The 11,145-nt window shown below is 43.6% G+C and overlaps 1 protein-coding gene across 1 annotated transcript; it reads left to right on the forward strand.

Moving 5' to 3' along the window:
- The first annotated feature begins 758 nt into the window (after nucleotides 1–758).
- LOC130145727 (natriuretic peptides A-like) lies at nucleotides 759–11,128 on the forward strand. The gene is made up of 2 exons (XM_056330985.1): nucleotides 759–2,516; nucleotides 4,040–11,128. Exons 1-2 carry the CDS (start codon nucleotides 2,397–2,399, stop codon nucleotides 4,355–4,357), a joined length of 438 nt encoding a protein of 145 aa, XP_056186960.1. The 5' UTR covers nucleotides 759–2,396; the 3' UTR covers nucleotides 4,358–11,128.
- Nucleotides 11,129–11,145: the final 17 nt, after the last annotated feature.

Below are 11,145 nucleotides of genomic sequence, written 5' to 3' on the forward strand. Positions count from 1 at the left end.
TGAAATAGTGGACAAAAATCTCCCCATCTTAGAAAAGCATTGCCAAGGCTGAAAGCAGACACCTACACCTCATTTATCTGCTGTAGAATATGGAAGATGGAAAAGGAACAAACCAGTGAAAGAAAGGAGTGTCTCTGGGTCCAGGTTATTGAATGCAATCCTAGAATATTACATTGTTTCACAGGGACAGGTCACTCAAAGCTAAATATTTCACGCCTATGACTGATACCATGTTCCTCAATTTCTTGCAGCTGGGTTTGTGCCCCAGAGGTTGCTTTACAGATGTGCTGAGCTATCAGGCAAAACACAGACCAAATGACAGAGAACATTTTTGCACAGAGACAGCACTAGAGAATACTTAATGGGGGGAGGGGAGGGGGTATGAAAGCAAAGAAACAAAAATTAAAATAATAACAGATCCTAGGTATTTTAAATTGGACACTCAATATTAATGAATAATTCTGAATTATTTTCTCACAGCGTCACAGTTTACAAACTGGTTATGCCCTGACACAAACACACACATACACACACCCAAGAGCAGCATTAAGATAATACTTGTAACTAAGTAGTGAATTATACTGACACTGCAGTATGGAGTGTTAATTAAAAAAAAAAACCAACAAACCTATCAGGATCTTAGTTCTTTCTTATAACACAAAAGAAGGATGTGTTGAGACATACAATAATACAGAAAATGAGTAATGCCTCCATGTACTGAAAAAAGAAAGCATTAGTGAAAAAAAGGGAGTGCTCTTATAATAAAGGGCTTCATCAGAACACATGCAGAGTTGGGCTGACTTCAGGCTATATTAGGAAAAAGTAGCCTTTGAGCTTGACTTCACAACCTTGAGAATGTCCTTTCTAGTATAATTTTGGTAGCTGATCACGTGAACAGCGTGTGCACACATTTGTACACAAACACCATGTTAATTTAAGACGTAAGAAATATTTTATTGTTCTATTCTTATTAAGAAACTGTACTCAGGAGATTCTTTCAAGATTTATATTCATGTTAAAAGTCAACAAATTATTACTAGACTGACATATTCAACATGCTCATATATTAATTCTTGTTTCAATTTAGAATAATAAGAAATGTTAGGAAAATGCAGGGTAAGCAATACACTTGACTATTTAGAACTCTTCTGCAGTTCTGTAAAAACAATTTTTAGTTGCACTATACGCACAAAGGCAATGCTGGAAGAGGAATTTGCAGGAAATCTGCATTTTTGTTATTTCTCATTTAAGCATAGGCAGTTGTTAGCTAATCGTGAAAACTTCAGCTCTCAAAGAAACAAATAAATACTTTTAAATATACTAAACGAAACATTTAATTTTAACCCCTCCCAAAACACCCATATACACAAATTTGTTCATTCTTCCTTGGGGCCAAATTCTGATACCTTTGCTGAATAACAATGAAAACCATCTATCTAAAGTTCTCGCCGAGCAAGTTGCTTTCTTGTATGACGGTACAAGAAGATTATTCCTGAATCTGATAATCTCTTCTTTAAATTTTATTGATATGGGGGCAAGTCTTACCATCGATGTTTAAAGAAATCCCATTGATTTAAATGTTTAGCTGTTAATAAAGGCTAGTGTTTTTCAACGGTGCCGAAGTTGTCGAGGGGGCTGGAGGTACTTGATGTCCCTGCGGAGTCAGTCTAGAAGTTACCGTCTGTATTGAGGTGCAGATCAGGGCGCCTCTGTTGTTGGCAACATACAAAGTCTCAACGGTGATACCACCTCAACAGAAACGGGAAAAGAGAAGTGTCCCAAACCTGGGATTTTCAGCACACTCCACGGTATGTGGTGGCTGTGCGTATTCCATATCTAGAAGGAAAGTGTGCACAACAACTTAGGTGTCCTAGAAGTAGATATATCTTCAGCCTTTACTCTTCATCAAAGACTCATCTGAAAAGCCTATTGTTTTTTTCTGTAAAAGGCAATTTCCCTGTGGAAAGCTGCTCACTGAGCAGAGTTTAAAGCAGTTTCAGGGTCATTTCCCATCTCCGTAAATCTGACCATAGGGGTCTCTTGAAAGAAAATCGCTAAGAATTTCCAACTGGACTATGTAATCACAGCGCCTGGTATCAAGAGGAGGGGGAGTGACATGAAATCACTGACTTGTGACATACATTCCTCAGCAACAGCAGCTGCTGCCTAATGACAGCTAATAAAGGGAATCTTCCCTTGACAGAGCTGCATGCCTGCAGTGGGACTGGAATGTGCCCCAGATAAATCCACTGATAACCTAGGAAGCAGAGATCACACCCAAAGAGTATAAAAGACAAGCTTTGGAAGAGAGAGGATACAACAAGGAAGAGAGAGACCTGAAGAAACATCTCAGAAGAGACAGCTTGAACTTTCCTATTCCCAACAAACCCAGCGCCATGGACACTAAAGGCTCATTTTCCTGCGGCTTCTTCTTGCTGCTGCTCATCCAACTTCAGTCCAGCAGAGCCAACCCTATTTACAGCCTCAGCCCTGCCAAAGAACTGGCCAGCATGGAGGTGAGGACTCTCTCCTTTTGCAAGGTTAAAGTTTTGGGGTGCTTAGCAGAGTGTGAGGTGGCGTTTTTGCCTTTCTTTCGCATGATCGGATAGCCACATCAGTGATCACATGCCAGGTACAAAGTCTCAGTTCCTCACAGGGGTTCAAAGAAGCTCTATAGAGCAATATCCTCTAGTGTTCACTTGATCTCCTGGGTAGCAGTGGGAAACAAAATTCTGATGTTGTGGGATGTCTGCTTTGGGGTTTCAGTTCTTTTTCTCTTAAAGATTGACATTCCTGAGAGTAAAGTCCCAGAGAGGGAAAAAATCATCTCAGTAGCTCTATAAGAACAAATAGAAAACTTTCAGGTGGGCTCCTGTTTACCCCACTAAATGGCAGGAACAGTGAAGCAGGACGGCTTCTAGCTTTGCGGATTTAAGAGAACTAACTGGCTGCATGTGCATGGGAGATGAGGTGAAGTGGAGCATGCAAAGTCAAGCTTTTAGAAAAGTTGCTAGAGGAATAGTATGATCATTAAGTGTGACTCAACCAGAAAAGCTTCTAAAAGTATGAAATTACCAGGTGCATATTTTAATGAATTGTAGAGGACATCCACTGTTGCAGGACTAATACAAGCTTAAGACTCAGTCTTGCAAGGTGAAGTCTGAAAGATCAAACCTTTCCTCGGACTGGTACCAGTGACACGGCATCAGATCCTGCAAACAAACTGCTTAAGATGATTAGGACAGTGTCAGCCAAAGCTAAAACTGCCCCACACCTCTAGGCTGTTTTCAGCAGCTAGCTGAGAAGAGTGGCTTCCAAATGCATTCACTGTCAAGCAAGCCATAAGGCTCACTCCTCTTCACCCTACTTCTAGAGATGGACAATTAGATTCTTCTAACTGGTTGAGCTGCCCTTGAGGAGGTTACCTGTTCCCTGTTACACAAAGCTTTAAAAATTACAGAAAATGGCACCCAGGAAGAAGTCATATAGCAGACATAAATTTAGCGTACAGCTATTTTCAGGGATATGGATGTTACTTTAAGGAGCATCAATCCTGCAACTCCAGGGGCAGAGCTCCTCCAAGTAACGTCCATTGAAATAGCCAAGGGTGACAAACAAGCAGATGGTCTTAGCCAAAAGAAAGAAGAGAAAAACAACTGCTGGCAAGTAGCATTGCAGGCAACTGCTGAGAACATGGGAGTGGACTATGGGTTCAGAGGTACTTTGGGTACCATTGGCAGGTTGAGTTGTATTTCCCTGTGCAACTTGGACCTTGCTTTTTTTTCCTCTGCCAAGAGCTCTTCTAACCTTGCTTAGTGGCAAGCAGCTGCATTCAGCTCTCAGCTAGAGCTACTCATAGGTGGAATTAATTTGAACAGGGATTTATTGCAGAGGAAAGAGCTCAAGTACCACCAGCAACCCTGATGGTCTCCCTAGGGCTGGCTATGGGACCATTGATGAATTCAGAACTGGGTGACTGGAAGAGCTAGCAAATTACCACAAAACCAGAAGTTTCATGAAATTAATCCTTCTCTTGTAGGCTCTGCTGGAGAGACTGGAGGATAAGTTTGCAATGATTGAAGCCCTGGAGTCCAATCCTGACCTGCAAGAGCCCAAACCCCAGGAGGAGATCTCACCAGAATTCATAGATGATAGTGATGACCAGAAAGCTGAAGCTAGGCTAGCACCCATCACCCCTGTGTCCTACAGGGACTCCTTCCTCAAGAGACTGAGGGGACTGCAGATGCCCAGGATGATGAGAGATTCTGGCTGCTTTGGGAGGAGAATTGATAGAATTGGCTCCCTGAGTGGAATGGGTTGCAATGGTGAGTCCCGGCTAAGCCATTTCACTGAATAGAACAGACTGCATCTGCGTCGTGTGACAAGGGAGGAGCAGGTTCTCTTTTAAATCCTTATTAAGACACAGTACAAGAAAGAATTTTAACCTAGTATTTAAGCTAGTACTGTTTTTTCAAAAGAAAACCTGCATCTATTGATTTGCTAGGTAAAAGCACTGCTGTCAACAGTTGCTTATACTGAGAGAAAAACAGATTCTAGTAACACTTCTTTCATGTTTGGCTTGCAGGTTCCAGGAAGAATTAGGACAACCTCCCTAGCCCCTACTCTGAAGAATGCTTCACAGTACCCGTTCCTCCCAAGATGAAAGCCGGATGCTTTCTACGCTCTTCAACAGAAAGTTATTCCTATTTTTATTTATTTATTTATTTATTTATTTGATGTTTTTTAAAGAACATTTCTTACTCTAGCACCAAGAGACCATCTTTAAATAAAACTAACACGTTAGACATCTATGCTGGACCTCTCTCCTGTCTGTTCCATTAAAATTTCTTGTATTTTCCTACAGTCAAAAGCCTATGTTTTATTGGTACTCCAGTACCCACAAGGCTGGATCAATCTTACACGAGACGGAGAAAATATGAACTTGGTAGAAATGAAAACGAGTTTTTCACTGTTTTTTCCCCCTGCACTAAGAAATTATAACAGATTAGCAGGAAAAAAGCTTGCTCAACATTGAAAGACTAACATGAGTCCTCCTCTAGACAGTGTTTCAGTAACAAGAGAGTCCTTTTGCTGCTATAGATTATTCAGTCAAGGAAACTGCCACAAATCCCTCACGTAAGCAAAATTTACATGAAAAGAAATAAGAAAAATCAGAACACTCCACAAATTTCAAAGGGAGAACAACTCCACAACCAAAGGGAGGAAAGGGAATTCACTGTATATGCTTTCTAGCACTAACCAAATAAAGGTTACAAGCATCAACAGAAAGATACATTAACTGTGTCTTGTCTCACTCTGCATGTGGCTGAGGTGCCAATCCCCAGTGTTTCCTGATGGATCCTCAATGGGCTGGAATCCTATCACGGTATTTCTCATGTGACGGCAGATGGGATCACTCCAATTACAAAGCAGCTTGTACATAACATTTATCACTTTCTGGGTACGGCCCTTCATAAAGTTGTTCTGAACACGGCTAACGGGAACACTGCAAGTCTGATACAGGTTTCCTATAAACCTTTGTAGCTAGGTTTCACAACTATGATCTGAATCTGGTCCAAACCTCATTCTCTCCCCAACCCCAAATAGGGTTATATTGCCAAGACCACATCCAGTTAGCACCCCAAGGACCACAAATTCCCAAATCGCCACAGCAATGGCATTGAGCCCAGGCTCAACGCAACTGTCCTGTGATTGCACATACCACTAGAAACTACATTATTTTGCACATCTAATTTTAGGTCTTGTTCCCAGTGCCCATTACTCAAGTACCCTGGAAAGCTCGTTCAAGGCCTAAGAACACAGCAGCGCCAGGACAGGCTCAGCTGCAGCAGAAGTCTAATTATGACTTGGCTTATGCATATGCACACAGGGAGAGGAACAGTACTTGGTCACAATAGGCTATGGGGAGGCAGATGTGCCAGAGCCATGACAGCTGCTGACAACAGCTCTCAGCAACCACAGCCACAGTGAAACTGTAAGTCTGAGTGCTGAATGGCACACCACTCCTGCACAGGCCTGTTTACAGCCAAGGCTGCTGTACCCACTTTAACAGAGCTTATGTCACACATCACATTTCTGACAAGCTGCCCTCCCAGTCACTCCCTGTGCTGCTGATATGGCCTCTGAGAGGAACCTGCATGCTACCCACCACTCTGGGCCTTGTGATTCCTCCCTAGGAAGAAGAGCAGAAGCCCACTCTGAGGGAATAATTTTGCTCCACTCTGATGTGAAACAACAGCTAGTGTGGTACAAATCACATGTCACAGCCTCTCCTGCAGCAGCACCAGCCAAAGATAAAACACTCTGTGCGACAGTGCCCACACAGGTTTCCCTGGCAGGAGAATTGATTCACAGGTCAAGACTCCCAGCAGCTACCATGAGTCATCTCTGCAGTGAAAAGCTACAGTGACTTTGCATTTACTCAAGAGATGGTTTCACAAATCCAGGTGGTGTGAAGTCACCCTTTGGGAAGCCTTCATGAGGACAATGAGGCTTTGTTTTCTCCAACAGGCTGTGCAAACAGCCCTGCAGTCTCCTGTTTCCTGCTGCAGCAAGACAGGAACACAAACATGGATCCTTCCACACTAGCAATGGGCAACAGCCTGACTTCCCATGTGCTGCTATGAAGGACAGTAAAAACAGTCCTCGTACTGTAACAATAACAGCCCTTGCTGGAGCCAAATTTTACCCGGTCAAGCAAAACTTGTATAGACACTGTAAATTGTCCCTCCCTGTCTGCCCCTCAAGGCACAGAACACTAATTAGTTCAGTGGAATGTGCTAAAAATGGCAAGAAGAGTTGGTGCTGCCTGACCCAAAGCCAGGTGGGTCCAGTATTAACAGCAAGCCAGTTCCGGGTGGAACAAGTCTGTATTGGCTTGCAGACAGCATGTTAATAGACCCTGTGGTCTGGGAGAAACTAATTGAGTCGGCAATCTAGGAAAAAAGCATCTCTGTGGCTGGATTTTTACTGCTACTCCCATAAACACACTGAGCTGTAAAGCTGCCCCAGGGAAATCTCACAGTCAGGTCAGAATAGGACTTCACACAGAAACAAGCAATTGCAAAAGCTGAATGAGAGAAACCTAGTCCCAATCGGCTGTACAGACAAGGAGCATCACCCCCAAGAACAAGCAAAGCTACCACTGTTGCTGTGAGAGCTGGATCAGAGAGAGCAGGGAACAGTCTTTGGAACAGTCAGTCCCAAACAAGCACTCAGCCAAAAGCAGCCCACTGCTTATGGAGAAAGCAAGGACATCTGAAAGCTAAATATCTTTCCAGAGCTGCATTAATTGCCTTCTAAAGAGGGTACAGAAATCCTGTGGCCAAGAGGGTTCCTATAGAAAACAGAGTCCTGAAATCCTGCCCTCCCTGTCAGGCATCAGAGTACTTTATAAACCTTAATCAACCCCCACAACACAGCATCTAAGATGCATGCAAGTGCTATCATGCTCATTGTGCAAAGGAAGAACTATCCCAGTGGGATCAGAGAAGGACCAGGCTAACACTCTCCACCCAGCTCTAATGACATTTGCCACCTCCTGCAATGCCAGACTTCATACTTCCTAATAGCTTCTGGCAGTAATGCTGACTGGCAGCACGTAATTCAGCAGCTTTCTTTCCTTTGAACTTTGAAATACAATAATCACACTAGCATGCTTCATGCACACCGTAAGGCAGGAGCCTCAGATGGAAAGGTGGTCTGGCTGGTGTGGGTTTTTTTGTAAATTAGATTTGAGGGTTTCTTTCCCCCCTCAGACATGGCACTATCCCTTTCCAGCTTCCCACTAGATGACACGTTTCACAGAAATCCCAGTCTGCAGGCAAGAAAGCCAAGAGGAGCTGTCACCACTGCTTTGTTTCTCTACGAAATCATACATGAAGTATAGGACACGTCCTCCGCTGCTGCAGAGGTGTGGAGCTGTGCCAATTTGCATAACAATCTGGCCATATCCATCTTGCTTGACTTACTTTCACTGAAGCTTGGCCCCCAAAGGCCTCGGCTGATTGACATCTACTCGATAAGCGTGTTGCAGTCATCCTAGGCAGCAACTCTTTACAGATGATAGTACGCTGGCTCCATGCCCAAAGACAGAGGCTACCAGCAGTATGATCATACAGCTAGCAGAAAGCCTCTTGACAGCTCTGCCATGCTGAGAACAGCCTCTCCCCAAGTCTCTCACATGCTCACCCAGAGGTACAGCTCCCATTAGATGGTTGGCACCCAGTTGTCCAACACTTGCCTTAATTTTTACACTCAAGAAAGAAAAGTCCAGAGGCATTGCTGAGAAATAAGGAAGGGGGATCTTTTCCTGTGCTTTTGTCACACCTTTGAGCTGTGAAACATCTTGGAACAAATCAAGAACATTTCTTGCAGCAGATGTCCCTGTGCTGTCATTCCCTGCTGGAACTGAACCATTGCCACTCCAGTGACAGCTGCTATGGACAAAAGACTTTAAAAGGGAATCTTCTGCTGGCTGAAATCCCCAATTCCTTACTACAGCAAGTGATAGAATGCAGTGGGCTTTGTTCTTTGAGTCTTATTCCTGCTGTGGTTGCAAACATAAAGAAGAAAGGTCTCAAGATCAGTCTCATAGTGAGAAGGAAAACATCAGAGCAAAACAAAAAGGCAGAAAGAAATTGTGACCACAGGATGGGCTCTTGTACTTCACTGCTGGCAACCAAAACCCACTGCTGCCTTTTGGTCCTTTTCAGTTATGGCCTGTAACAGTTTCTGAGGCCAGCCTTCCCATCATCCTATCTGAATGAAATGAAAGGAATTACTTCGACTGGAGTTCCTAGCTCAAAGAATCCTGAGCACATTAGTCCCCCTCTAAGCAGTTGTAACCACAGAGGGAGGAAGGAAGATTTGTAAGACCTTCCCCCTACCTTCCCATCTCCTGAATGCCCTCTTGGAAAACCAGCAGAATCCTGTATAGAAAAAGAAGCAGAACTGGGAGAAGGGAAAATTTTAAGAAAGTCAAAGGTAGTGAGAAGGCAGCTAGGGCCAGGCCTGCAATGCTGGGAAATGGGAAGAAGCAAAAGAAAGGTAAAAATCAATGTGTAAATTCAACCATCCCACAGTGATACTTTCTAGTATAAGCACTAAGGAGCTGTTGGGGGAGTCAGCAAGGGTCTCAGGGTTGTCCTGTCTTTTCTGTTAGTCAGGAGTTCTCCAACACAGTACTGTTTTTTGTGTTCATCTATTCAGACTGGTATATGTGGGTTCCAGTCTCCTGCTCCTAGATGCTTAAGAATCACTAAAATGTGTGTTAAACCATACATGGCCCATACAGTGACTCATGCTTTTATTTCTGCCTGTTTATTTCTGTTTTGAAACAGACTGGAGAAAGGGACATCCTGCTTACTTTTAAGCGTCTAAACCTCACAGACTGATAGCCCTTACTTCCCAGACGGTGGTGGAACTCACTGCCGTCTCATTCCAGCTATGAACAAGCTTTTTCGCACACTGCATGTGAAAAGCTACAGTGGAAGCTGAAGACACTGCGTGTATCCCATGGCCGCTGAAAAGCGCTTCAGCACCCTGGACAAGAAGAGCAGCTTCATTCTCTCATCTTACACGCAAGCACAGCCAAAGCTCGGGGCAGCCATCCGCTGTTTCTTCCTGTGCATGCTGCACGGTACACACCTGTATGTGTATGCAGACGTGCTAAAGTAGGCAGCTTGTACCCTGCCAGCAAAGCAAAACAAAAATAATAAAAAAAATATCTCACTCGACAACACCCAAGTTCTTCTGCCAGATGCACAGTTTACAGGTACAGCGATCATGACACATGGTTGGGTTTACTGAGTCTGTAAACCTCAGAAGAAAGAGATTTTAATCTAAACATGCAGTTTGTTGCTTTAAGCATAAATGTATTACACAGCTTTTCTAGTAACCACCCCTATCACCCACGATAAAAATGCAAGACAAACCACCATTTGTAACTATTTTTGATCTCTCCCTCTTGGCAAGAAACTTTACTGCTTTTATTCTCTGCATTAGGAATGACCTTGCATATAATCTTGACAACCAAAGCAGCCCTAAAGCTAGGTTAAAACCAAGTGTCTGTACCTGCATCAGTCCAGCTGGCTGCTTTAGTAGGTTTGGCTGCAAGAAAATTGCCATTACACCAAATTGTCAAGCTATCTCTGTAACCATGGACACAGCTCTTCCACCCTCTTTTTTCAGGGGTAGGAGGTGAGAAAGTAGATGAAAGACCAGACAGTCTATTATCTCCTTTGCTGTTACGCTAAAGTGGCAGTTGATGTACCTCAATTTTAGGAAAGAGATTCTTCTCTCATTCCCTCCTACACTACTGGATTTAAGCCTTTAGGCAGGAGCAGAACTCGAGCGGAGTTTTCCCCCGCTCTTTTCTCCTGACGACTCTCTTTACCCCGATTCCTTGCTAGGAGCACAGCTTAAGACCACCATGGCACTACTTACTTAGCTCCCAAACACAGACATTCTGCCATCCCCTCCCATCAGACGGTTTTATCTATTTCAGGCTCTCCCTATCATTATGTACACACCAAGCGAGAGACTGAGGGCAGGAGCCAGATAAGCAGCTAGCGAACTTCATATTCGAGTACATCAGAGTGCCCTGTACAACACTGCTACCTGATCCAGAAAAACAGCACAAACGTGGAAAAGCAGTGAGTTTTTTGGGTCAGATATTTCTGCAGTGTTCAAAGACTGTACTTAGATTTTTGGCCTGTAAGCATGTGATGGAAGTTCAAAAATTGTCACAAGTTCTTTCCTGTAAGGTAGACAGCAGGATAAGGCAGGAAAGATAGCCACAAACTAAATAAAAGCTAAAGATGGAATTAACGATTTTTCACATCCTGGAGAAGTTATCTGTAAAACGTGAGGTGCAATACTGCACTCAAAGCCTTTCATTCACTTACTGGGAAGGAGGGGAAAAGCAAGAGTTCTTAGGTAAGAAAAGCAGCCTCTAGCACAATGTGCACAATTCAGCTCATTATCAAGCAGTTGGTAATTCCCTCTTTTAAACAGCTGTTGTGAGAGAACAGTGGTCACGGCCTGAAGGATTACACCCGTGCCTATCTTTGCCCTGCCTCAGAGCACCTTCTGCACAAACTGTTAGATCCAGACAGCTCATAA

The sequence above is a fragment of the Falco biarmicus genome, chromosome 3 (assembly GCF_023638135.1).
Source record: "Falco biarmicus isolate bFalBia1 chromosome 3, bFalBia1.pri, whole genome shotgun sequence".
NCBI classification, from domain to species: Eukaryota; Metazoa; Chordata; class Aves; order Falconiformes; family Falconidae; genus Falco; species Falco biarmicus.